Source organism: Phalacrocorax carbo, chromosome 17 (assembly GCF_963921805.1).
Source record: "Phalacrocorax carbo chromosome 17, bPhaCar2.1, whole genome shotgun sequence".
Lineage (NCBI taxonomy): Eukaryota > Metazoa > Chordata > Aves > Suliformes > Phalacrocoracidae > Phalacrocorax > Phalacrocorax carbo.
Genome location: NC_087529.1, coordinates 5,717,695 through 5,744,943, shown reverse-complemented (window position 1 = coordinate 5,744,943; position 27,249 = coordinate 5,717,695). Strand labels below are relative to the sequence as shown.

General features: G+C 57.1%; 1 protein-coding gene across 2 annotated transcripts; it reads left to right on the top strand.

Moving 5' to 3' along the window:
• The first annotated feature begins 1,842 nt into the window (after nucleotides 1-1,842).
• On the top strand, nucleotides 1,843-25,681 carry HNF1B (HNF1 homeobox B). 2 transcript variants are annotated; one of them, XM_064467606.1, is made up of 9 exons: nucleotides 1,843-2,292; nucleotides 7,537-7,736; nucleotides 9,190-9,454; nucleotides 9,872-10,113; nucleotides 17,798-17,961; nucleotides 20,998-21,130; nucleotides 21,262-21,453; nucleotides 22,193-22,311; nucleotides 24,985-25,681. In XM_064467606.1, exons 1-9 carry the CDS (start codon nucleotides 1,859-1,861, stop codon nucleotides 25,003-25,005), a joined length of 1,770 nt encoding a protein of 589 aa, XP_064323676.1. In that variant the 5' UTR covers nucleotides 1,843-1,858; the 3' UTR covers nucleotides 25,006-25,681. The 2 variants fall into 2 exon arrangements, with proteins under 2 accessions (XP_064323676.1, XP_064323677.1); XM_064467607.1 differs by having other exon boundaries at nucleotides 1,844-2,292; nucleotides 9,268-9,454.
• Nucleotides 25,682-27,249: the final 1,568 nt, after the last annotated feature.

Genomic DNA, 27,249 nt, shown 5'->3' with positions numbered 1-27,249 from the left:
CTGGGAGCCCCCCACCTCGCCACAGGCACAGCGGAGCAAGGGCTTGCCTGGTGCAGGACGAGTGCGAGGGGGCTGCCTTCACCTCCCTGGCTGTGCAGCCTTGAGCCTGTGGGAGCAGAGCCGGGGAGGATGCTCAGCCAGGCTGGGGCTCCACGTTGGGAGCCAGGAGAGGCCTTTTGGGGATTTTTCAGTCCTCTCTTCTATAGGCTGCGCTCAGCCTCCTGCGTGCCCATGAAAAACCCTGCACAGCCATCGCGTGCTCACCCACAAACTCCTACCCAAGCATGCAGAGAGGTTTCCTGCTCCCTTTGGAATACCCTTGACCCCCAGCCCTCCCGCCCCTGACTTTGGCTCTGCCCCCCCATCCCTTGAAGGGCAGGGGGTTTTGAGGGTGCTGCGCTGCCATCCTGGCCCCAGGCTGCTCCTGTGCTTCTCCACAGAGCATGAATGGTTTCATCTCACTCCACAGCAGTGTGTCCAATCTCTGCAGCTCCCAACACACTTGCTCCCAGAGCTGGGTGCAGGCTGTTCCCAGCCGGGCTGCAGAGCTTTTCCCTTTACTCTGCCTGGCTCTGCTGGAAGCCAAACTGCAGCCAGCTCCCCCAGAGCATTTTGCTGTGAGCGGGACCCATGGCCAGTGGCAGCAGAGACCTACAGCCAGACTTCCATGGGGCTCTGGGGCTGTGCTGCAAAGCACTTGGGCTCTGCCAGGGGTGCTGGTGGCTGGCAGGATTTTCTGGGGGCCTTCGAGGTGGACTGGCAGCTACAACTTTGGGTACCCTGTAAAAGTCCAAATCTGGGCTGGAAACGCTGTGTTTAAAGCTATCGTCTTTTGCTGGGGCTGACATCCAGCTGCCAGCCAAAAGTGTCAGGGAATTGGGCTACCAAACTGAAAGCACTTTAGGAGCCTTGGGGGGGGTCATGATCGGAGATTTTGGACACTGGCCCTGCCTTCCACTGCAGGGTCCCAGATCCCTCTGCATTGTGCTCTGGGTATGGTGGTGCCCCTCTTGTATTCGTGTCTGCTTTAATTGAAGCGAACCTGTTGATTTCGTGGGGGGGACTCAGTGCATTTACAGTGTTAGGAAAAGCAGTGTGCGCTCAGATCCCAGAGCCCAGCTTGGATTTCTCCTTCTGCCCACTTCCAACCTTGTTCCCTGCTCCCACTCCTGACCACTGTTCAACGGGGACTTCGTGTCCCTTGAGCACCCCTGTCCCCACAGGGTCCCCTTTGCTAACTTGCTGAATGTCCTTCCACCCTGCACGCAGCTAAAATGGGGTGAGCCCATGCTGAGCCTGGCCCCAAAGCTGCCCCACAGTGGTGGCCAAGACCCCCCTTGACAACCCCTGATTTGGGGTGCTCTTCTGGGGCCTGGATCCTCACAGCCTACATCTGCTCCGTGCTGGGGCTTGGGCAGCAGGACCCTCTGCGGTGGGTGATGCTGGGGGAGAAAGTTCCCCTGCGGGGCCTGAGGGGACTTTTCTCGGCTTGGCCCCCTCTCAGCACGGGGCATGGTCCCCGAGAGAGCCCAGCCTGCTGCGGGGTGGTCGCTCGGCCCCGGCGGTGCGGGCAGAGGGGTGCCTCTCACCGCCCCAGGGCTGTCCGGGCGGTGCGGGGTGTTACCGGCGCATCCCCGTCCCCGGGGGCGCGGCTGGCAGCGGGACGGCAGCCCCGCACCGAGCCCCCCCCCCCCGACAGCAACCGGGGCTCCAGCTCTCGGGGCCGCCGTCCCGCCCGGCCGCTGCCCCCGCCGCGCCTCCCGCTCCTCCGGGGCCTCCCGGCGGCCGCGGGCAAAGTCCGTCCCAGCGCGGCTGATAAGGGCCGGGCTGGGGCTGATTTGCATAACATAAATGTCTAATGGTGGCGATCATGGCTTGGCAGAGCGGCAGGCGGCCGGAGGGAGGGCGGGAGGCGCGGGGCGAGCGGCGGGGCGCGCCGCCGGCGCCCGGGAGGATGGTGTCCCAGCTGAGCGCCCTGCAACGGGAGCTCCTGGGCGCCCTGCTCAGCTCCGGAGCCACCAAGGAAGGGTTGATCCGTGCCCTGGAGGACATGGTGCCAGCCGCCGGCTTCGGCGTCAAGCTGGAGAGCCTGCCGCTCTCCCCCGGCGGGCCGCCCGACGGCAAGGCCGCCTTCCCCACACTGGCCAACGGGCACAGCAAGGGCAAGCTCTCCGGTGACGAGGGCTCGGAGGACGGCGACGACTTCGACACGCCTCAGATCCTCCGCGAGCTGCAGGCGCTCAACACGGAGGAGGCCGTGGAGCAGCGGGCCGAGGTGGAGAGGATGATCAGGTACCGGCGGGGACCGGGACGGGACCGGGAGGGCGGACGGGGCGCACCCCGCAGCGCGCCGGGGTCCGTCTGCAGGCGCTCGGTTCGACGGCCCCGGCACCAAGCGCCCTGCCCAGTGGCGGGTCCCGGTGCTCCCTGCGTGTCCCGGGGTTAGTCCCGGTGGCGGGTCCCGGTGCGCCCTGGCCCGCGGTCCCGGCGGTGGCGGGGAGCCGGGCGGGCCGGGAGCCCGCTGCGGAGGGGAGCGGGCCGGGAGAGGGGCCGGGGCACGGCGCACCGGAGCCCGCCGGCCCCGTCCTCCCGCCCCGTCGGGTGCTGCCAGCCCGTCCGTCGCGGCGGAGCCGCGGGTGCCGGGGCCGTGAAGGCTCGGATCGGCCGCCGGCTCCGTCCCTCCGCCCGCCCTCCGCGCCGGGAGATAAAACATAAACTGCAGCACGTGGAGCCCGGGGTGTTATTAATTTATTTCTATAAATCATCAACAGAAAGATACACACGGGGCCGCGATTAGGGCGAGCGGAGCAGCGGGTTATTCATTGCCGAGGTTGTAAAGCGGCCGGGGAGGAGGGGAAAGGAGGAAACCCCTAAAGGCGGCGGGCTGGGCTCCTGCCCGTCCCGGGGATGCGGCTCCAGGACGGAGCCGAGCCGAGCCGGTCCCGTCCGTGCCGCGCCGCCGGGAGCGGGGCCGCCGTCGGGGCGCGGCGGAGCATCCCCGGGCTCAGCGGGCAGCGCCTGCCCCGCGCCTGTCGGGGCGTGGGCGGCACCGGCTCCCCTCCGTACCCCAGGGCCGGGGCGGGAGCAGCCGCTGCCGCTTCTCCCGCAGCCGGGGGCGCTGGGGCGATCGTGGCTCCCCTGACAGTGCACCCGGGGCTGGTGTAAGCAGGTGGGGAGCCCCTCGGGGCTGTCCCTGCGTGCGGCAGGGACACCTCTGTGCTCTCCATAATCTGGCGGTGCAGTTTTTGTACCTGTCTCGGTGCCCCAGCAGCACACTGAGCACAGCACTGATCCTGCCTGCCAGACTCAGCCTCTCTGTGCGTGACTGTACCCTCTGCCAGCCCTCAGAGCCGGGGGTCAGCCCCAGTTCCTGCCCCACTAACAGCCTTGGTGCTTTGGCAGCAGCGTGCCAGAGCCTGGCAGGGGACAGGGACGCTGCCATGGTAGGTGCGGTGTGTTCCAGGCCTGCCCCGGTACCAGCAGGGCAGATGATGCCTTTTGGGGACAGGGCTGGGCAGCGGCACCCATGCCTGCCAAGGGGCTCTGCTGGGACACATGGGGTGCTGAAGAGGCCCAATGCAATCATTGATTGCATTGACAATGAGAAATCATTGCAGGCCTTTTGTGCTGTGTTCTCACCCCTCCTGCATAGCACTGAGCCCTGCACCTCTGGGCTCTCCTGCTCCCCCTCTTGCTGGCTGCCTCCGTCCCCGGGGGTGCGCAGGGTGGTGGTGGGGGTGCAGAGAAGGCTCTGCCCAGGATGGCTGCGCTCCCACAGGTGTTTCTGTGCAAAGTTTGCCTTTGGTGCAAACAAGAGCAGGCACATGTCCCTGAGGAGCCTTTGCAAAGAGCTCGTGTTTGCTCTAAGAGAGGCCTTTGTACTTGGAGAGGGAGCCAGGTAGGGGACTCAGGAACCATTTATTGCAGCCATGCACGGGGTCTAAACCCCTTCTGCTCCTGCTCCGGCATCGGTGTCCTGACCCCAGGGCCAGCTCAGTCTTGGGCTGTTCCCACATCCCTGGGGGTGCTCAGCCCTGCAGCTCTTTTTGGGACTGCGGGGCGGGCTTGGCTGCCCACCCGCAGCGAGGGCGCAGGCAGGAGTTGCCTATTGTGGTACCATGATCCCATGCATTTCGTCCAGGCCACGGCCCCACGGCAATCAGCGTGTTCCCTTGGGCCCATTCATGGCGCCTGAAGGGCTTCAGCTGGCATGGGTAGGAGAGGAGAGAGTGCCGCACCGCGGGCAGGCTGGCCCCGGCACCGGCATGGTGGTTTCTCCCAAAGCCTGGCTCCGGGGCAAGATACCCCGTGGCTACCCCGCTGCCCCATCCCACCCGCCAGGACTCACCCAGAACCCACTCGGGCAAATAATATATACCAGGAGCACCCAGATCCCATGGGCCTGCAGCCCCCGGGAAAGCCACCCACCCTTGGGGACCCGGCCGGAGATGCCCCAAAGCCTCAGCGAAACGTGTTGGGAGCGGCGGGCACAGCACACCTCCCTGCGCCGATTCCCTGTGTGCACAGGGAGATGCAGATTAGATAGATCATTTCTGTAGGGAGCCAGGTTTATAATCCATCTGTATAAATTCTTGGCATATTTCTCTGAGGATGTGGAGTGTATTTACCTGTTTTCAAGGCTGACGAAGGGGGTGAGAGGGTCTGGGAATCCCTGGGGAGAGGGAAGGGCTTTGCCCCCTCCCTGCCTGTGAGGCTGGGGTGGGAAATGCCTCCTTCTTGGTCTGTGCTGGTGGACGGGCTTCGCTGGGGTTAATTTTCTGCAAGAAAAAAAACACCTTTCCCTGATTTCAGTGGAGAAGGGCCGTGGAGCCAGGGCTATAAACTGGTTTTCCAGTATTACAAAGCACCCCTGGGTTGGGTTGGGGTTTTTTTTTTTTTTTTTGCATGTAAAGTCCTGGTGAAGATTGGACAATTAATGGGTTTTTTAATTTCAGTGACAGAACCTAAAAAAATGGGCTTGTGTTGAATCAAAAGGTTTTCCTCTCTGGCTTTTTAGGTTAACCAAAAAAGAAAAAAAAAAAAGGGCCAAACAAACACTCAAACGTTTCATATTGGGTCAAGTCCAACCATTTTGTTCATGTTTGGTTTCAGGTTGTTTAACCCTTTTGAATACAGTCAAGTTGATTTGTAAAGAAAAATTACTGCTTAGAAATGAAGTGCTGAATAATTGTTTTGAAAGTGTAAGTGTGAAAGACGCTGGAAATATCAAGGTGAAGCCTTTCTTAAAATAATAAAATGCAGGGAAACTCAAGGACTTTTTTCCTAATTCTCACGTTTTTTCCAGCCAAAATGCTGCCAAATTTTATTTAAATACAGAAATCACGTCTGTAACCACTTGTTTGACATTTTAAAAGTGTGCTCTGTTGCACTGGCTCACGATTTAACTCTGGGAAAACGATGCCCTTGGCTTAGTTGTGAACCAAACTGCTATTAGAAATGATAATGAGCTCTGTTCCATTAACTTATTATTAATCAGGAATTAGTAGGATCAGTTAGGTGACATGAACCACCGGCGACAGAAGTCTGCGCGAGCCCCTCGGCTTGGGCACGGTGAGAGGCACGGCGGCCGGCGGGCTTTGCCTTGCTTCGCCGGGAAGGGGTGCGCGGAGGAGAGCTGCGGTGGAAGAACATTTTCTTTACGTCCTTCTTGTTGGCTCTCACCTTCTCCTGGGGCAGCGCGAAGACCCGAGAGCCCCAAAACCCTGTGTGCCATGGCCGTCCCTGCCGGGTCCTGGTGCCGAGCGGCAGCAAGCGCCCATCAGAGAAGGGCCCCCGCCTGCGGTTGGCACCCGCGTTTGCTGCGGGGGCTGCTGAGCCGACGGCCCGGCCGCACGGTGCCATGCATTTTGGGGACAGGAGCAGGCTTTTCTGTTTGTACCGTACCCAGCCTGGGGTCTGGGCTGTTGGGAAAACCGGAGTCAGTGTGTCAGCGTGCCCGCGCATATATACAGCTCCGCAGCTCTGCAGTGCCGTGCAACCATCGCCATATAGAGGACACCATGTATACGGTGGGGTTTCCCTGCCCGGAGGATATACGATTGGGCACAGGGACAAAGTCTCTGGGAAGGCTCTGTGCCTTCCTTCCAGGGGTCTGACAAAGCCCCCGCCGCCGTCAGCAGGCTGGCCCTGGTCAGGTACGTTTGCTTTGGATCCAATCAGCTTTGTTTTCACGCCATATCCAGGACAAAAAGTAAGAAAGAAATCTACTTGCTCGTTGTTTTTTTATTCCTTGACAAGTTGAAGGATCCAAAATAAGTAATGAATTGGGAATGCAGTCGGATGGTTATTCCAAGCGCAGCATTAGAGTATCGCATTATTTGAGTGCATGACTGTGACCAGGTTCAGGCTCCACACCAATTTTTCAGCATTAAAGCACGTCCTTTTAGTCCAGCGTCCTCCTGTAGTGCAGAGTAAATCCAGGGGTCTTGAATACAGCGTTGGCCTGTCCCTCTGCTCTCGCGGTGTGCTTTCGTTAGAGCTAAAGAATGCAGACAGCATCTTGGTTTTTGGCCGTAATTTTGTTTGTTCACTAGATTGGTGTCAGCTGCCCCAAGGACACCGAGGTAACGCAGATTTAGGAAAGAGTAATTTTACATCTGGATCTTGCAGGACCCAAATTCAAGCGTTTAAAAATATTCAACAATGGCTTAAAATTACTGGGGGGGGTTGGTTTTGGTTTTCCATTTGGGGACTTGCCTGGGTTTGTGTGCCCGGTTTGACCTTCTGCGTCCCAGCCTTTTGCGTGTGGCCCACGTGTACGCTTTGCTGTTGTGGGAGGGTGGAAATAGAGTCTCTTTCAAATGAATATTGAGATTTTTAAGTAATTACCTCTGCGGGAATGGAAGGGAGAAGAAAAAGCAGCAAGTGCGGCGGGTGGTGTTCGGTGGCCGTGCTGGGGTCCCTGCCAGCCAGCGGCAGCCCCGGAGGCACGGGGCACGGTGTGAGTACCGCACCCAGGAGCAGGGGCAGGAGAAGCATCCCCAGCACCTCCAAGTTACAGGTTTCTCTTTCTTCAGAGAAATATCCATATGGGCTTCCCGTATCCATACGGATGTGTGTGTTTGTGTATCCCATTGAATATGCATATATTCAAAGGGAGAAACTGTGGTGAACATAAACTAGCAGCAGTTAATGGATGGGCTGAATTTTTCCTTGAAGGATCTGGAGGTGCTTTACCAGCATTAATGAGACCTCAGCATGTCCCATCAGGACACTGGGATCCTCTTTACTTCTCCTTCTCTGGGTGAACAGCCTTGTGGGCATCCCTGGGGTGGCCGTGGCACCCCGCGAGCCCCTGTCCCACCAGCCCCCACCTCCCTGGCGCAGGATGGAGCTGTTTTGGGGGCTGGGATGGCAGTCAGTGAAGGACATACACTGAAGGGATCTTGTGTCCTTCTGCAACAGGTTTCATAATATTAATAATAATAATGGGTTTCTGTTGTGGGAAGAAGCAAATACTGGGCACATTTCCCCTGCCAGGAAAGATTAACCCTTCATTTCCCTCCCCCTGCCCAGCGAGGATCCGTGGAGGGCGGCGAAGATGATCAAGGGGTACATGCAGCAGCACAACATCCCGCAGCGGGAGGTGGTGGATGTCACCGGCCTCAACCAGTCGCACCTCTCCCAGCACCTCAACAAGGGCACCCCCATGAAGACACAGAAAAGAGCCGCCCTCTACACGTGGTACGTCCGCAAGCAGCGGGAGATCCTTCGGCGTAAGTACCCGCGCCAGCGCTCGCCCTTCAGGGCTGGCAGGGGGGAGAGGGGGTCCCTACATCCCGGTCCTGCCTGCGGATACCCGGCACGTCTGGAGCCGAGTGAGGAGCAGCCTCCTGCCCTCCTCCCTGGCCGAGCCCTCGCCAGTGCCCGCCAGCACCCACCAGCACCCGCTGCTCCCTGTGCCCACTGCGGCTGCCCTGGGGTCATCCCTGGCTTTGCCCCTGGACCCGGGCTGCCTAGCATCTTCCCTAAAATATTTTTAAAAGTAAAATTAATTTAAGGCACAGGAAAACTGGGCAAGAGCCCCTCTTGGTCACAGTAACACTGTGCGAGTTCCTCCAAGCCCAACCACACAGCTGAGTTTCTGTATATTTGTATTTGTTAGAGGTGGGAAAGCAATTAATAATTACACAGAATTAGATGCCTTTTCCACCTCTGCCCCCTTTTCCTCTCTGTTTCTTGAGACTGCTCGTTTTCTGCAACTACTTGCAAAAAAACTAGAGAGAGAGAAAAGAAAAAACTGTAAGTTGCTCCTATCTGTAGCATGGTGTCAGGCAGTTGTGCTATTTAAAATGCAGATGTTTTTGACCATGTACACAGACTATTGCTTTTGTGCACCTTTCCCACTGGCCCCTGCTCCCAGGTTGGTCCCATATTGCTCGAAGCAGCCCTGTTTTCAGCTGAGGTGTGGGTTCGGGCACTGGCACCCCCTTAAAAGGGCTCACCTCCCTCCTTCTAAAGGATGCAATATCCAGTGGATGGGAAGTACAGAAAAGGGTTTAGCACCAAATACCATTGCTTTGAAAACACACCTTGAGATGTTAGAGCAAACAGAGCCTGCTCCAGCCTTGCCCTGCATTTCCCCCCTCATCACAGGGGAAAAGCCATTATAAAAAGAGGGAGAATTCCCCTGCAAAACTGAGAATAATAAAACCCTCCCATTAATCTCCCTTTACTGCCGCAGTGACAAGCGCTGGGTCTGAGGCAGGCCGCCGGGGAAGGTCACCTCTGGTGCCTGCCTGCCCCGGGCACGGGGCTGGCGTCCCGCTGCGCTGGGACGGGAGTGGGAGCCGGAGGGGAGCTCTGGGCGAGCAGAGAGAGGCACCCTTTTGGGGGGCTTTGCAGTTTTCTGCCTGGCTCCTAGCTTGCAAAAATCCTCCCGAAACAAGTGCACGCTGGCAGAGACCCAGCCCATGAATATGCATGCTCTGAGCATGCCTCCCCATTAAACGCCTGTCCTGGAGGGATGGTAATAACTCCCCCACCAGAGTGCAAGGCTGGCCCCTTCCCTGGGGTGGGTGGCAGGGCGCACCCAGTTTGCTCCAAAGCATTCCGGGGCCGTGGGCTTGGGGTGCTGTGGGAGGGGACACAGGGGGGCCACCTCTGCGCGGGATGGTGACTCTGAGCAGCGGCTATAGGCCAGCTCACGTCTGCTCCTTTCTCTTTCAGAGTTCAACCAAACAGTCCAGGGTTGTGGAAATATGACAGACAAAAGCAGTCAGGATCAGCTGCTGTTTCTCTTTCCAGAGTTCAATCAGCAGAACCAGGGGGCTGCCCAGCTCGACGACACCTGCTCTGAAACCCCCAGCAAGAAGATGCGTCGCAATCGGTTCAAGTGGGGGCCGGCCTCCCAGCAAATCTTGTACCAAGCCTACGACCGCCAAAAGAACCCCAGCAAGGAGGAGCGCGAGGCTCTGGTGGAGGAGTGCAACAGGTAAAGGCTGCCCTGTGCTGCCCACAGCTTCCTCGCCAGCCTTGCAGCCTTTTTTCCAAAAACCAGACGCGATGCCGGGTTCCCGGCTCGCAGCCCCGGCCGCTGGCTCATGGCACAGCTTTGCTTTGCTGCCTGGCCTCTTTTTGCCTTGTTTTCCCCATTTGGGTGACACCTGGGGCTGAGTGAGCTCCATGCCGGGGCAAGGATAGTACGGGGATGTCGCAGCATTACAGTGACATCAGAGGGAGGGGGGATGGCTTTTATGGCAAGGATGCAGTTGGAAAGAGCAGGTGGGCTTGTAGGAACAGCTTAAATGCCCTCAAATTCACGTGTCCTCCCTAGGCCCCCTCCCCAGCAATGCTGGTGGAAGCCCCCCCAGCAGCACCCGTGTTCCAACATGTCCCCTTGCACGCACAGGGCTGAGTGTCTGCAGCGAGGGGTGTCTCCCTCCAAGGCTCACGGGCTCGGCTCCAACCTGGTGACGGAGGTCCGCGTCTACAACTGGTTCGCCAACCGGCGGAAGGAGGAGGCTTTCCGCCAGAAGCTGGCCATGGACGCCTACAGCTCGGGCCAGCCCCCACACAGCATGAACCTGCTGCTGTCCCATGGTTCCCCCCACCACAACCAGCCCAGTGCCTCACCTCCCAGCAAAATGCCAGGTAAGCCCTTGACGAGGGTGCTCGGGCAGTGGCGTTGGATCAGTTGCAGCGATGGCTCCTGTTTCTGCCTGGGAAAGGGATGCCAAGCCCTCGGGGCCATGGTGGGTAGCCTCGAGAGAAAGATGGTCACCCTGGTCCCTGCCACAACTTTGAGGGGCAGTGGTGGTGCGGAGAGCAGCAAGCTCTGTTGCTGCAGTGTTATGGTTGGGCAAACCACATGGTGGGGGATGGATTTCCATCCTGCCAAGGATAAATCAGCGTTTGCTTGGTTGGCTTAATTCACCAGAGTCCCCAGGCAGGGGAAAGCTCTGCCCAGCAGGGCGGGGAGGCGGGCTGCTCTGTGCCTGACGTATCAATGCTGGAGCTTGGGATGTAGCCCACTGGTGAGCACTGGTTTGGGGGGGGGGGGGCGGGGGGTGTGCACAGGCGATGCTGCAAAGCCTGTAGGAAGACGTGGCAGTGTGTCCTGGCATCGCTGCAGGGCTGGAGCTGGCCCAGGCTAGGTGCGTGGTACTGCGCCGTCCCCATGCCAGAACAGAGGGAGGTGGATGAAGAAAGCTGCTCAGGGTGTGCAGGGCTCACCCCAACCTCCGCCTCTCCACTCCACAGTCTGGCCCTGTTGTGGACAGTGAAGAGCGGGCTGGGGAGAGCAGACCTGTTGAAAACTCCCTGGGGATTTAAGCAGGAGATAACGCTGCCGGGGAGGGGGCTGCACGCTTGGGGAGGCTAATCAGGGCGGCGCGGCATGGGGCGAGAGGCATTGTTGGGAGAACAATCCCCATTGTCCCCCTACCTGCCCGCTGCAGCCGACGCGCCAGCCCCCGGCAGGCAGGAGTGGGTGATCGGCGCCGGGGCGTCAGCGCAGGGGCTGCACCCCAACTGCCCCATGTCCCCCCTCAGCCATGGCACTGGTACCAGTACAGCCCATACAGGGAGGCTAAAACCAGCCGCCTCTTGGAAGTAACCCTGCCTGCCTTGTTACACACACCCAGCTCGTTACAAAGGGAAATTAAAAGAAACCCGTGTGGTGGAGAGTCCCTGTGGGAATGGCAAGGTGCCTGGGGAGAGGAGGCTGAGAGCTGGGGATGGTGCCAGTTCATGGCTGGACACCAGTCCTTGGGCATTAGCAAGCGAGGATGGCCTCCAAAGTGGTACCTGGGGGACGCACTAGCCCCAGATGAGCGCCCGGCATCCGACCCAGCTCCCAGCTGTGGAGGGATAGGCAGCATCCGACCCACTCCCGGGTACTGCTCTCCCTGTAGGGCCGGCCAGCGGTGACCAAAATGTGACCCTGCCCCAGGAATGCCCCGCACAATGGTGGGGACAGGGAGGACGTTTGCCCTCCTGTCACCGGCTGATTGCTTACAAGGTGCCCTACAAGCACATTGTCAGCAAAATCAGCTGTTTTCAGTGTCGGGTCGGCGGGCTTTACAATACCCCACCAGCATGCAGCCCCACGTTGTCATGGCGTTGTCCCCCCGCCCCGTGCATGCTTAATTGACAATTAAGCCTGGGCTTTGAACGAACCCCGCTGCCTTTGATGTGTCCCGGTCCTGCTAGCGTGCATGCAGGCACCCCGCGAGAGCCTTTGTTTCCTTCTATTAGGGGACAGCAATTACTGTAACCGTGGGCATTTATCTTGGGGCTGGAGGGCTGTTAAGCCCCAACCTTTATTTTCCTGTCGGAGCAGTGGCCAGCAGGAGCCGGCCGCGGCTATAGGGCTGATGACAGCCCATTTGGAGGGGCTTTTGAGCAGGGCAGGAGTGATGGCTGCCGTGGCGGCAAAGGGCCCCTCCAGAGGGGTCAGGAGGGCTTGGCCACGGGAATTTGCTGGTGGCCAGTGCTCGTATCCATCTGCCTTGCTGAGGAGGAAGAGATGGGCACGGCAAGGGCCACTGTGGGGATTTAGGGCTATTTTGGGGGTGATGGGCAGGGATGCAGTGCAGCCATGACTGCTTTGGGTCACTTGGACCAAGCTGGGTCCAGCAGGCTTGCAGGTGCCAAAACATCACTGGGTCCATGGCTGCTTAAACATCTTCCAAGAGTTGTTTGAGGACCCGCTGCCTCAGTGGGGTGAGGGGTAGTGCTGGCGGGGCTGGCCCCGCTGCCTGGCTGACCCCATCCAGGGCTGGCCATGCTGGGATTTGAACTGCCCTTGCACCGCGTGCGGCGACGTCTGGAGCACTCAATGCCTTAACAGCTTAATGACGGCCCTGGGATGCTGCCCGTGTCCTACCCCCTTGCGGCCCCGTCCCCCCGTGACATCCCCCGGCAGGAAACGATGGGGCTGGCAGCATGGGGCAGCTGCAAAATCACTCCCATGCCCGCAGACAAAGAGGGATCGCCTGCTCCTCAGGACGTCAATGGGGTCTTGCGAAAGGGGGTAATGATGGCTGGGCCGGGATAAGAGCTGTAAAAGTCAAACATCCTCCTGGCCTCTACTTGGCGACCCATCTGTCAAGCCTCAAGCCATAGTTTTTAACTATTTGGAGGTAAATACTTAAAGCCTATCTATCTCAGAGGCTTCTCTCAGACTCTGGACTTTTCCCTTCCTATGGGGTATTATCAGTGATCTTGGTTCCCTGTTTGATTTGAAGGTCACTAGGGGCTTTATCTCGGTGCCATGCGCCGTAGACTCTGGCTTATGCCATTTTTATCTTCAAGAGCCCTGAAGACAATCAGCGCATTGATGAGATTAGGTGACGCACCACCTCACTCGCCAGCCGCCCCCCGCCTCCTGCCCTGCATACAAAGGGATGGCCGGCGCCCGTCAGACCTTGCAAAGCCCTGTCCCCACGGCCGGGGGTCGCAGCATCGCTTCCAGCCCATCCCAGCGGGTTCTGCACTGAAAGGTGGTCGGGGCATGCCTCCATCCATCCATCCATCCATCCATCCATCCATCCATCCATCCATCCATCCATCCATCAGTACCTGCTCTGCAAATATTAGAGTAGCAGAGCAATATCAGAGCAATCATGTATACAGACATATATGTGTATGTGTGTATATATGAATGTGGGTTTTATATATATATTTAGATACCTCTGGAGTTGTAGATAACAAACATAAAAATAACTCAGTACCACCCCTGAGATTCTTCCTAAACCCAAAGGGCAATTTAAGTGTTTTAACCTTTTCTTAAAGAAGAGCCCATCGATAAACCCTCTGTCCAGAGGTACTTTGGTTTATATCTGGATCCTATACGTTGCTCCTTGGAGTATGTGCTGGTTCTGATTGTGGACCCGGTGCCAGCGGTTGTAATCTTTTACTGTTGGGCGCATTGTGGGGCTCTGTGGGTACAGTGCGCTGTTAGGAGCTTTTCCCGGTTTTATGGGGGGTAATTAGAACTTTATGACAGCAGCGAAATGGGAGGGTCCAGTCCCCATAAACAGGTTTATAATGGATATAAACTATGCACCTCTGTAACTTGGCAAGATTAACACTTTAGGGACAATTTGAGTGGCAGCCCAAAAATCAGAGCTGCCCTTGGTGCTGCGGGGACCTGCATTTGAGGGGTGAAAATGTCCTGTCACCAACCCGGCTGCTTCCATGATGTCAATAGGTGCAGCATCGCTGAGTCCGGTGTGACACCAAAAATTACAGAGTGCCTTTCTTGCCCCGCTGCCGGGCTCCTGGCGCGCACCAGCGGTTGCATCCCTGTGGGTTGGGCAGAGCCAGGGCAGAACCCCTGCCGCCGCCTGAGTCATTGGTCACCAGGCGCGTAGTGCGGCCAGGTCCATTTTGGGGTTGGGCATCACTGGTGATTTGCAGGATGTTTGTGAAGCTCTGGGCAAAAATGCAGCCTGGTGCCGGGGCGAGCGGCGGGCGCTGCTGCTGGAGGAGTTTGAGGTGTGCCGTGCGGTGGCAGGAGCTCGTCATTTGAAAGTACAGTGAGTTTTTTTAAAAAAAGTACAATTTAATCATATCAATGTGACTTAAAGCAGAGGAGAACCACGCTGCTTCATTACTTTTGCCTGCCAAAGACACAAGACTGGTGTGTACCTAGAGAACGGCGCAAGCCTGCCATGAAAACAGCAAAGTTATCGATTGCTGCCCTAATCACACCCCATTGCCCTCTACTCCCCAAAAGCCGGGTTGGGGGAATGGGTCTGGCACTCCTGAGAAGCTGGGGGTGCCAGGGCTGGCTGCAGGAAGCCGTGGGCACATGGGACCCCCGCCAGCCTGGCTGTGCCCTGGGGGCCACGGGGTCTGAGGGCTGTCCTGCTGTCCGTCCCCGTTGGCTGAAACACAGGGTTAAGGATCCAGGAGCCTGACCCCGCGGCTTGTCTGGAAACCTGGGAAAGCAGTAAAACATTTCACGGGCAGTGCAGCTCGGGGGCCGCACAATAGCTGGGTCCCATAAACAGACTTTTATATTATGGCAGTGGCTTCAGTAAAAAAAGCCTTAAAGAGGGCAGGGTCTGTGGCCAGGCCCATTCCCAGTGATCCCTGTCCAGGCTCCTCTCTCCGACGGCTGCAGGGAGAGGCTGAGGAGGAACAAATCTCTTTGAAAGGGGGCTGCTTCCAGCTGCGGAGGCACAGGAGAGTGGCAGGAGAACAGTCATGTCGGGCTTCAGTGGCTCCTGCTCATAAACCCTGGACCACAGAGCCCCCAGCTCACTCTGGGGGGAAACCTTCACGTCCTGGTGCAAACCGCTGGAGCCGTCCCCATGCACTCACCCGGGCCGGCAGGATCCCATGGCGGGTCCCACGGTGGGGGTGAGTGGTTGTGCTGCCGGGGGACGGCTGGCTCACGGGGCTTGGGACCCCCTCCCATGGCAGAGCGTGCCAAGGAGGGTTTGCCAGGGAGCTGGCAGCGGGGGAAGCCTGGGCACGAGTTACCTGCCCTGCGGCAGCGTGCTGCATCCCGGCACCTTGCAAAATGGGGTTCTGCTGCTGTAACAGATAGACCCCAAAGGCAAGAAAAGGGGGGCTGGCAAGGTGGCTGGGGAGGATTAGTGTGCACTTGGAGGCAAGCTGGGAAAAAGCCTGAAGGTGGCTATTGTCCAGGTAGATGCTTTAGGCTGGGCTCGCTGTGTTCGCTGGGGGGCTTGGAAGAAAGGTACCTGCCATCATTGGGGAGCTCTGTTTATCATGGCAGTGACAATAGCAGCAATGCCTTGTGCTAGTTTCCAATATTAATTATCTAATCTGCCCAAATCCAACCCAACTCTGAGCGCATACAAATAACAATAGTATCTGTCCCATTCTAGGAATGGGAAAAATCCAAGCCAGGATAGTTGGTGGTTTCCTAAAGGGCTGCAAGGTAGCTGTGGCTGAAGAGCTTTTACCCTGCCCAGCAAGCGTTTTGTGGGCAGAGCCAGGTGCCCACGGGCTTTGGGGACGCAGGACCCCCTCACCAGCACAGCTCCTCCCTCCGTGGGAGCAGGGTCCTTGGTGGGGCCAGATGGTGGCACCGCTGCCATCATCCCCAGAGCCCGACCTCGCGCTCCTCAGGAGAGTTAATCTTCATCAAGACTCAGAGTCTTCAGTGGTTTTATCTAGAGACCCAAAATCTCGGTCACCAGACTATCTGAAAATCTAAGCATTGGTTATTGTTTCTCAAACAATGAAAGTCTTGTCCTTGGGATTGCAGGGAAAAGTTTGAAAATCAGGTTTTAACATCTTACATGTTTTTAAAGACAACTTTATAACTCCAGGTGTCTTGGCTTATGGGCTACAAGCATCCTCAGTTGGGTGTAGCATGATTTTGGAGATTAAAATGTTTTCTGGTGTTTTTTTTTTTTTTTTTCTTACTGAAAGCTTCACCAAACCCAAAAGAGATTGAAGATTGAGCAGAAACTCTGATTTTCTTTCCAATAGGAGTCTGTGCTCCTCGTCTATCTTTAAGATCATGCTCAGAAGAAAGGGCTTTATTTTATCTCCCCTCCTATTGTTTAACCAGCGCTGCAGGATCTCAGACCGGCAGCGGCTGAAGCACACTCTGCACGAGGCCGGGACCGCGGGGAAGAATGTGTGTGACAGTGCCCCGGTTGAGTAATGTTTACCCTGTTCACGTCAGGGACGTCCACTCGGACCGGCAAATATCCACCTGCTAGAGGACATTCTTTTATTATCAGGGATAAAAGGGGCTTGCTGGGAAATGATCAGGAACCAGACATTGCGGGGAGATTCCTATCTGTGGGACATGTTTAACCAGCTGATGGGGAAAATTCGGAGGTGATTAAAGAGTGACTTTGCCATGGTTTTGGTGGAGGGTGCGGGTAGCTGCCTGCGCTTTGGCAGATGCTTTTGGAGCTCATGGAAAGCTCCTGGACTCCAGTTATCATTTCTTTCCATTTCCTTGATTCAGAGATTTTTAGCGGAGCCCTTAGAGCATCCTTCGCCAAGCCAGCCTGCAACAGCTCTTCCCCTTGGGCACCTGGCAGAAGGACATCCCGAAATCCCAGGAGGAAGATCCTTTACCTGGGCATGTTTTGTAGCTTGGGGTGTCCATGCTGTGCTGGGCAGCCACCGGCATCCTCCGCAGGCTGAACGTCTCCAGCTGCTGATCATTTTGGGGAGCCACCCCCAATACCCCTGCGCAGTGGCCAGTGGTCACAACCGGACAATGCTCTTGGTGGCCTCACTTGCAAGGGTGAGCTTTGCTGCCATGGTTTTCTTTCCCAGGAGAGCTGTGGGCCGTCTGTCCGTCCACTGCTTCGATCCCAGAGCAGTTCAGTGAACCTGGCCGCGAGCACGGTGCCGGACTCCCCGTAATAAATGGTTTTTCACCGTAGTCATCAAGGCAGCCTTGTAAAAGACGCTTTTGTTTCCTGTGGGTTTTCCTCAGTTAATTATTTGTGATCTGTAGATGCCTTTCCATGACACATGGCTGATCATATGGTTATCAGTGCAGGGTGTTTTAGCCAAATTAAATATATTTATATAGAAGACCTGTGCGAAAGCCAGATTTCTCTCCTCGTCAGTGGTGGGCTGCGGTCTGATTTGGAGGTTTGCATGTGTCTGGTCCCCCTGTCTTCCTGCAGTAATCTGTTAATCATACACTTCTCGAGAGGGAGTTGAGAGGGAAATTGGATGCAGAAGGGCCTGAGAAAAAAGTGAGAGCCATCACTGTTTAGAGCTGGGCAGCACTGGGCTGGACAGGGCTGCGAGGAGCCGGGTGAGTCTTGCAAAGAGCTGGAGGATGCAGAGTTGCTCCCCGCAGCTTAGGGCCCTCAGGCCACTTTCCGAGAGCCATGGGGACAGCGCAGGAATTTGCACGATGGGTGCAAACTGCAAATTAAAGCACAAGGGATGCGGATGGGTGCAGATGCATGTTCAGGCTGTTGGCCAGGGTTGGGCTCCCATGGGAGCAGCTCTTTCCCCCCCACACCATTGGGGCCCACAGGCAGCGTGTGCCCTGCATCCCCACTGGGCGCTCAGCATCTCCATCCATAAACTTCTTGCTAAAATTTCAGAAGATGGAGTTGGGGAGGAGCTGGGAAGTAGCACTCGAGGAAAGGGCACGTTGTCTGGTGCTGTCCTTCCTGTTTATTGTTCAAGGGTGTCATTTAGGAGCTTGCGTGTCTGTTTGCATCCTCGTGCTGTGCATGCCGAGGGAGCTGAGGAGGGACGGGGGGGTTTCTCCTTTGCAGGGCCAACTTCAGAGGGGGTTGGCATGGCCAGGGCACCCTTGCCCAGGTGCCTGTGGGCGATGCCAACACCTGGCTGTGTTTTGCAGGGGTCCGGTACAGCCAGGCGGCGAGTGGCGAGGCAGCATCCTCCGGGGCCATCAGCCACCACGGTGGCGGTGCCATGGTCACCACCAGCCAGGCGGTCCTGCAGCAGGTCTCCCCGGTCAGCTTGGACCCAGGCCACGGTTTGCTCTCGCCCGACGGTAAAATGGTGAGTACACCTGGCCTATTGTGGCGGCGGCGCTGATAAGATAAGAGGGCCCAGCGGGCAAAGCAAACACGCTTTCCCCGGGTTTCACACGCGGCCCGCGTTGAACAATGGGGCATTGTGGGGCTGGGGCTGCGGCGCGGGCGCGCGACCGTCCCCACCACCCGCCTCAAAGGCGGCGCTCGGCCCCCGTGCTCCCCGGCGGGCAACGGCATGTTTTCTGAGCGCAGCCCATAAATCTGACAGAGCCTCGCTCGGGTTTTTATTGATTGCATGCCTTGCAGATTGAATGCACGCTGGGTGGATCTCTGTTTGTTTTCTCCTGCCAATGACATGGGTATTGATAAAATGTTCATTCATTATTTTTTCCCTAAGCACTCCCAAGTTTGGAGTTTGGCTGGGGAAGTGCTTTCCTTGCAGGCAGGGACCTTCTTGTGCCAGGGCATCACACAGGCCATCTAACCTGCTAGTGCCAGCTCCAGCCCCAGAGCTCCTGCCGCTCCCCATCCCCTTCCCCATGTGCTCGGGGCTCTGCTGTCAGGGCTCCACTGGGCAGAGCTGCAATTGCCAGCGGTGGCAGGCAGCAGAGTTGGGACATTGGCATCCCTGCCGGGTGCCTGATGCCTCCCCATGCTGGGTGCACAACCGCTGCCAAAAAGTGGTTGTAGGTGCAGGTCTGGGCTGGGTTTCGAATGCCCAGGTCCTCAGGCTGCTCCTTTCTGTGGGTGCCTGGCTGGCGCAAAGCCCTTTGGAGGGAGTGCATGAAGGAGCAGGGCGAGGAGGGGGCGCAGGGTGGCAGGGCAGGACGGGATGGGACGGGAGAGCACAGCCCTTCCCTGGAGCAGGCTGCTGGAGGTTTGCGTGCGGCTGCTGCTCTTCTGGGAGGTGTTTTTTTCTGCTGAAAGCGAAAGTCAAACATGGCACTGGGCGGCAGGCCGAGCCCGCTCTTCCCCGGTTTTCACTTCCATTTTCGGAGGGTTGGCTCTCCTGGGCCACTGAGTTGGTCTCCTCGCAAAGCTGGGTGACTGCAGAGGGGCTTGGCATCCCCTCCCCCAGCTATGGCACTCTTTGATTTTGCCTTTCCTTCTGCTGCTCTCTGGCTCTGGCTCACAAGGGTCTCTGTGCAGCCCCTCGGGCTCAGATACTGACCCTGCAAAGCCAAGCGTCCCCCACCAAGCAGGGGGGATATTGCAGAGCAAAACCCCGGCCCTCTCAGCACGCTCCTTCTGCCCCGAACACACCCGTCTCTCCCCAGGGGTGTGTTGAACCTTATTACACTGAGCCTTGAAGTCATAAAATGAGTCAGGAATAAAGGCAGCAGCAGGAGTCACCGAGTGCCTGGGGCAGGGGTTCATGAGGATGAAGTGATGTGGAGCTCGGTGGCAGAGGCTGCCCGCTCCCCTCTGCCAGCTCCTTTTGCAGGGGCCATGCCTGAGGGGTGGGTTTGCAGGAGCACAGGCAGGGACCCTCGGATGGGGCAGAGAGCTCACAGCAGCCCAGCAGCACAGGAGAAGGCTGCATGGAAGTGCAGAGGATTAACTTGGGAAAAGCAACTTGTTGAAGTGCAGTAGGCACTGGCATGTGGCAGCAAAAGCCCTGCTGAGTTATCCCCACTGCACGGACACTGCGCAGCGCTGTCACGGACCGCTCAGGTCCTCAGCAGCGTGCAGCTCTGCCAGCTTATCTCTGATCTTTAAGCTGGGCTAGCTAGTGCTTGCAAGTGATTTAATAAAAATGTGCTGTAGGCTGTGGTTTCTAGTAAGTAAACATGTGCCTTTAATACCCCACATGTAACCAAAAGCTGCCAAGGAAGTTGCTGCATCTGAAGGCAATTGATTTTTTCAGGGAGGAGCATTACTGAGGCTGCAGAAAGCCTTGGTGGTTTGTTCTTTCATGCTCCAGAGTTGCACTACTCATGGTAGTGCCAGAGTGGGTGTCACCCGAGGGTCCAGTGTCTGGAGGGTCTTTTCCAGTCATGCAATCTCCAGAGGTGATTTTGGGTGCAGTGCTTTGGGTGTAAACCCCCCATGAAAGGAGCCCAGGCCTCAGGCGAGTGGCGTGTGCTCGCCGTGAGCTGTTTGACTTGTGCAGCCGAGTGTGGTGTAACCTGGCCTTGAAGAGACTTTGAAAGTGGAAAATACCGGATCAGGAAATGTGAGTCACTCCCAGGCTTTGGAATTTATTGATGGATTTGTTTCAGTTGCGGCAGGGCCATCTCCAACTCACATGTGCAAAATAAACAAGGTGCTCGGACCGGTGTCCAGAAACGTCACACGAAGAGCCGCAAGGATGGCTCTGAATCTGGCTCGAGGTTGCTCAGTCCAAGAGGTCTAACAAGAGGGATTAGGAGAATGTGCAGCAGTTAAAGAAATAAGGCACTTAGCCCCCTGTTTGTCCTGGGGACCAGCTCCTGTCCTCTCAGCACACTCCAAGTGCCTTTGTGTGTCTGATTGCTAAACACTGACCTGAAATCCTGGGAACTGGCTCTGGCTGAGGGCACCCAGCCTATCTCACCAGTGTCCTGCCCATCTGCAAAAGTGGTGAATAAGGTCATCACCATGAGTCCCTTTTTATCTGTCTTTTTTTACTTCCCAAGTTTATTTTTCCCACTTTCCTTTACAGCCATGACAGTTAGAACTTAATGGGTGTTAAGAGTCCTCAGCTGTCCCTGACAGCAGGAGCTTGGACTTGGGGGACAAAATGGCAAGGGCTTGGGATGTGCCATGTCCTGGTGCTGTGCTCCGGTGGAGCTGGAAGCCAGTGCCAGCGAAGTCCTTCACTGCTGCTGCTTTGCTGTTTATTAACACGAGGTTCAGGCGTCCCAGCTGGGGTCTGCAGCCCCGGGGTGGTGGGAGCTGTGTGCACTGAACTGAAGGTGCCCCAGCAAGGCTGCAGCCTGCTTGCCTCTCAGGAGGGGGCTTTGCTGATCCCCCCGCTGCAATCTCCCTGCTGAAGCGGGCAGGCGGCAGGGGAGGGGGCTGGGAGCAGCCCCCTTGGCTGTGCCTCTGACGTTGGCTGTCCTACCTTGCTCCTTGGCAGATCTCCGTTTCGGGGGGCGGGCTGCCGCCGGTGAGCACCCTGACCAACATCCACAGCTTGTCCCACCACAACCCACAGCAGTCCCAGAACCTCATCATGACGCCGCTCTCAGGAGTCATGGCCATCGCACAGAGTAAGCACGTGCCCCAAGCTCGCCTCCCTGCCCCGCACGGTCACCCTGGCTCCTGTAACGGGGAGGGGGATCCCCTGCCCACTCACGCTGGCACTGATGTCCCCATTCTTCTGCTCTCTCCTCCCTCCCAGGTCTGAACACCTCGCAGGCGCAGAGTGTACCTGTTATCAACAGCGTTGCCGGCAGCTTGGCAGCTCTACAGCCAGTCCAGTTCTCCCAGCAGCTCCACAGCCCGCACCAGCAGCCGCTGATGCAGCAGTCACCCAGCCATATGACGCAGCAGCCTTTTATGGCCACCGTGACTCAGCTGCAGAACTCGCACAGTAAGGGTCTGGGCAGTAGATGTGAAGGGAAGAGACTGGAAAATGAGTTCAGATAGAAAATAAGCTTGTGCTCTCTTCCTGCTCTCCCCTGCCCAAGCTTGCACCCCTGGCTGCTGCCTCTCTCCCGCGGGTACCAGCCGGCGTGGGGTTGCAAGTGGGATGCAGGGCGATGCGGTGTAGCCACATCCCGCCTCACCCTCTCCTTCCTCTCTGCCGTCCGCTGTGCTACACCTCCTGTACTGCTCCACTGCTGCCTGACAGGTGGGATGCAGCCCCCAGCAGTGATTTGTACAAACTTTATTTTTCCTTCTGTGTTCTTACTGCTAAAACACATGCTTTGCCAAAGGAGGTGGCCGGGTCTATTGCAATCCCTGCAAAGCAAATGCTTCCCCGCTATGTCCCGAAGGGATCTAGCTTCACCTCTTGGCCTCATCCATCATCCCAGCTCCATCCCTGCTCTAGCCCCGGGCTCTGCAGAGCTACTGATGTCTGGTCCAGCCACAGCCCTTCAGTCCCCACTCATTTCCCTGGACAAGCCGGTAGCTGAGAAAGTGGTGGCTTGGGGGCAGGTGGTGGTTTCCTTCCGTGGCTTGTTTTGTCGCATTTGTGTCTCCATGATGCTCGTTCACCCCCAGCACCCCTGCTACCTGCTGTACCGCAGCATTTGGCTGCTCTGCCCTGGTGCGAGGGCTGTGGGTGGCTTTTCTGTGACAGCTGCTTTTCTCCCTCGTCTCTGCAGTGTATGCACACAAACAGGAGCCGCCCCAGTATTCCCACACCTCCCGCTTCCCCTCAGCGATGGTGGTGACGGATACCAGCAGCATCAGCACGCTGACCAATATGTCTTCCAGTAAGCAGGTAATGGCCAGGCAGACACGTCCGAGGGTGCACAGGGGTGGGCGTGGGAGGTGGAGTGCGGCTGTTCCTCCCCTGGAGATGGGGCTGGAGGAGGGTGTAGCAGAGACCCCGTCCCGGTGCCTGTGCTGCACCCGCATGGGCAGCTGAGGACAAGCCTCAGGGTGCTGAGAACCCCAGCCCAGCCCCTTCACAGGAAGCAAAATACCTGCTTGCATATGGCAAGCATGATGGGGATTTGGGTGACGGTCCGGCTGTGCTGGGTGAGGACTTGTCTAATGCCTGGTGGTACCTGCCAGGCCATCCTCATCCCTGGGACAACTTAATCGGAGTGGGAGCATACTACTGGGGTTCAAACTGGGCTAAGGTCAGGACCAAGCTCATTCTGTTGCCTTTGTGTCCATGCCGAATCAACCCTGGTTGGAGTTGAGTGGAGGAGCCAGGCTCCGATGTGCCCCAACTTCTCCCAGGCCTTAAACCTTTATCATCTGCCCAGTGCCGGCACAGGTGTAAGGCAGGACTTATCCTGGTTCAAATCAGGTGTGCGAGGCCTTACTCAGACAATAGTCCCTTTCTAAAAGCCAGCTCTGGGGACTGTGGGAAATATGTGGCCCTTATTGATTGCTAGATAAATAAGAGAGAGCCTTGAACTTGCATTCAGATAAACTTTCTTACCGAAGTTTGACAGGGAAAGGAAAAAAATGTCTGCAATGACCACAGAGTAAATACAGTGTGGGATTGCTGTGAGACCCCCCCTGTAGATGCCTGGTGGAGGGCAAAGGAAGGGGCTGGGGCTGCAAATGGTAGAAGTCAGGAAAGGGGCTGCCCGGGGGGTTTGGGATGCTTGGGAAGGGGTGATGGACACCACCGCCCCCAGCTTGGGTCGGACTCTTGTGCTTTGTAGTGCTCGGGGTGACCATTTATCTGTGCCCGCACATCTCGGTCCAGGAGGCGGTCAAGCACGGCCGCGCTCCTCGGGAGCACCATTTCCTCCGCGCGGCTTTATCAGCCCATCTGGTGTGCGCTCAGCCCGAACTCCCCCTGATTAATTGTGCTCTCCTGCCACGGGATGCCTTTGATGCTGGGCTGGCCGAAAGGAGCCTTGGGCACACAGGAAATGTCCCTGGCAGAGAGATAGCGCCCGGTCATCCCCGCTGCCCGGCCGGGCGCTGCGATCAGCCTACCCTGACGCAGCGCTGCCCGGGGTGGTGGGGGCTCCCTCGGTTTTCTCCCTCCATCACACTTTTGCACTTTTATTGAATCAGGAGAAGGTCTCGCTGCTCAGGAGGGGGAGATGGGGCTGGGCCCTCGTGGCTGCTTCTGCAGGCAGTGCAAAATGCCAAAGGGGCGCACACCCACCCTGTTATTCCCCCATATGTGACAAACAAGTATGGGCTCGTCCTGCAAGTGCCAGGGTCAGGATCTGGCCCCTGTCCCCCCCCACAGAGCTGGAGCGAGCACAGGGGTCGTGTCCCGCCCCAGTGCAGCCTCCCAGCCCCTGGGGCCTCTTTCCCTACCAACCCTTCAACATTCAAGTTAAAGCTGCAAAAATGTATCCCTGAACATTGATTTTTCCCTCCAGTGGTTGCCCCTTTTGTTAGCAAAGGGCAAATGAAGTGCTACAGAGGTGGCACAGGGGACCTGTAAATGGCTCAAATGCCTAAACATTTTTGCACAACCCACGTGAAACCCCAAGCTCAGGGAGCTGCGCTGCTGGACCTCACCAGCTCCCTCTTTGCAAGGGGACAGGCATCCTCACGCAAAACAAAACCTCTGTCGTTCCCCAGTGGCTCTCCTGCACCCCGCAGACCCCACTCCAGACCCTGCAAACCCGCTCTGTGGGAGCACCTGGCTGCTCCTGGTCCTGCCGGTGGGGATGGAGGCTGGAGGGACGTCCCCAGTCCCCCCCAGCTCTCCTCTCACAGCCCAATGCTGTGGATCGCTTATCAGATGTTGTTTAGACCTGGAAGGGGCAAATACCTCCCGGTTCCTTTGACAACGCTTGAGGCTGAGCCACCATTTTTATTACGTTAGCAAACACCTGATAGCCACGGCCTGTCCCTAATGACATGTCACGGGAGGCTCCTGGCGTCTCCTTATCTCCACGTTACGATGTTTGCTGTGCGCTCCAGCCCACAAGGTCACCCGCAGCTCCTGGCCCTCCACCCCACCGGTGACTGGGGGACCCTGGGTGGGGGACCCACCCTGAGGGATGGAGAAGGGGCCTTTGTGGTGGGACTGATGCCACACTGGGGGCTGCTTAGCTCCTTCCCTGGAGGCGACAGCAATGCTGGGGGACAGCGATGAGCTTGGTCCCCAGCCTCATTCCCACCCAAGCGCAAGCTCCTCATGCCTGGCTGCTCTTGGCAGCGCTGCTGAGCTGCCTGGCACAATCTGTGCAACAGCCTGGGCACAAACAGGCCCTTTTTTATTACTATTATTTTTGGGAGGGGGTGGCAATATCTGGCTCAGAAAGTATTTTCCCACTGCCTCCCCCTCAGGGGTGCTGGGGAGGGCTCCGGGCCAAGCAGAGCTTGTGCAGTACCACCAAAGAGCTGGGGTGGTGCAGGAGACGATGCCTCCAAATGTTTTGCAATACTGCCTGAGAGCCCCCCGCGGTGCTGCCTTCACCTCCTGCCTGCCTGCCAGTCACTGTGCTGCTCTCTCCTTCCCCAGTGTCCCCTGCAAGCCTGGTGATGCTCCACACCTCGCTGCTTTTGCACATAGCAACGGGATCTTATTTTCCACAACATCCCGCCGGTGACCCGCGTGCCGAGCCCAGGGAGTCGCCAGAGCGAAGCCCAGAGCTGCAGCGAGGAGCCCGTCAACTCAAAACGGAGCTGGAGGCTCGAGACTCCCCGTCGCCCTTCTGTGCCCTGCCGGGGACAAGCTCGGATTTGCGGGGTGCCCACCCGGCACTGAGCCTCTCCTTCCCTCCGCGCAGTATTTCCAAGACTTGTCTTGGGGAATTTTTTCTTAAGTATTTGCCTTCCAAGAGGCTGTTGGCTCTCCTGAGGAACTAGGAACAAGCTGTACTGGGGACTGGCAGAAAGGGAAGATGGATAATATTTAAGTTATACTCCTCCACCTGATGGACTGAGAGGGACTTGGGTCTGTTACTTGGTGTTTGGAAGGAGGAATTGCGTGTGCTGTTGAACTGAGCCAATTAAACTGTAAATATAGGTACAGTCCACTCCACCCTCACCCTTCCCTGCTCCTATACATAGAGATTTATATAAAAGAGGTAAATTTTGTCCAATGGATGTAAACTACTGTAATCAAGTGCAATTCCCCCATCTGTATATATTGTTCCCAAACCTCTTCTCTTTCTCCTTTTTTTTTTTTTTTTTTTTTTGGTAAAGGTCAGAGCTGAGCATGGTTTTGGTTTTGTATTTCTCCATTTAAATGAGTTAATTCACAAGGAAAGAGCTGGGCCTATGCAAGGACGCCGATCTAGCAGCACTGGTCTCTGCTCTGCGAGAGGACAGGCACGTGTGTGTCCTTTGCACGGTGACATCCCCCGTGAGGGAAGGGCACAGGAGGAGGTTAGCGGAGCCCTGGCAGGACCTGGATGATCTGTACAGGGACAACTGCCACTATGGAGATCTCGAGGGACTCTTCTGCTTTTGGGGACTCTGAGATGGACTGTTGTGGGGTGGGGAAGCCTCAGCAGCCCGGTCAACACATCCAGACCGCTGGGAAGCGTTTGGCATCGGCAGTTTTCAGGTGAGCCTGTAGCAATTGCTGCTACAGAGGTGAATGAGGCTGCAAGAAATTCTGGTGGGATCTTCCTCAAGTGGAGTTCAAAGACTGTCTCCCTTTTCTCCCCTCCTTGGGGCGTTGAAGGGACTGGGTACCCAGTTATTGTCTTGTCTCCTGCCCAGTAAATGGCCAGTATAGGTGGCTTATTTTCTGCCGTTAGCAGGTTCATGCTGAGCCTGTTGGCTCCACCCTTATCAATAACCATGGTGCTCTCGTCCTTGTGGTGTCACCTCCGAGCTGCAGCTCGATGGACGGGTGCTGGGCTGTGACATGAACACGCTGGTCCATAGTCCCTGCCGGCTGCCTGCCTTGTCTCACCTGGCAGCAGCTCTTGCAGGAAAAGCTTTGCAGCAAGATCTCCAGCTTGTGCATGAGCCCACCTCTGCGGTGAGGGCACATCCCAGCTGGGTACCCACTGAGAACGCTGGGCTCCACGCCCTCCAGAGCACTGAAGGGGTTTAGGTGCCCAAGTCCTACCTCCCAAAGCTGTGGAAGCTGTAAAAGGCATCGTCTCCCCTCCTGTGAGACACAAGCTCCTCCATACCTGCTCCCCTTCAGAAATGGATCTAATGCTCCCCAGCTGTGTACAATTTTCTTAAACTTTGCAGTGTGTGCCAACTGCTGAGAGCGATTTAGAGAGGTGGAGAGCAGTAGAGGTGCCCACGGACAGATGACCACTGCTAAAATGAATGACACTGGATGCTTTCTTGGGGGCAAGAAAGGCCCTTTTTCTCTGTGTTTGTACAATGTCTAGCACAGTGGGATCCTAACCCTTGCTGGGACTAATAGGAGTTGCCCTACAGTGAATAAGTCATCATGAACTAGAGACCAATATTCAGAATGACATTTAATTTAATGTATACCATAATTAAATACCATTTCTTCTGACTTATTGCTGCCGTGTGGTCTGTAAATTCCGCAGTCATCATCTGCCGTGGTTTGGCAGACGTCAGTCCGGCAGGCAGCTGGAGGCAAGGACACAGGCTGGCGGCAGTGACATCTCCCTCCTGCTCTCCATTGCAATGCTGATCTAGGTTTCTACCTGCCTGAATGTGGTGAGTCAAGTATTTCATACAAAGCCCCAGGTAGCAGCCACAAACAGCAGGACGCCCTAGGAGGTTGGCAAGGCCCATGTCCTCACCCTCCTACTGATGCACTAATGATGTGGCCCTTAGTGCA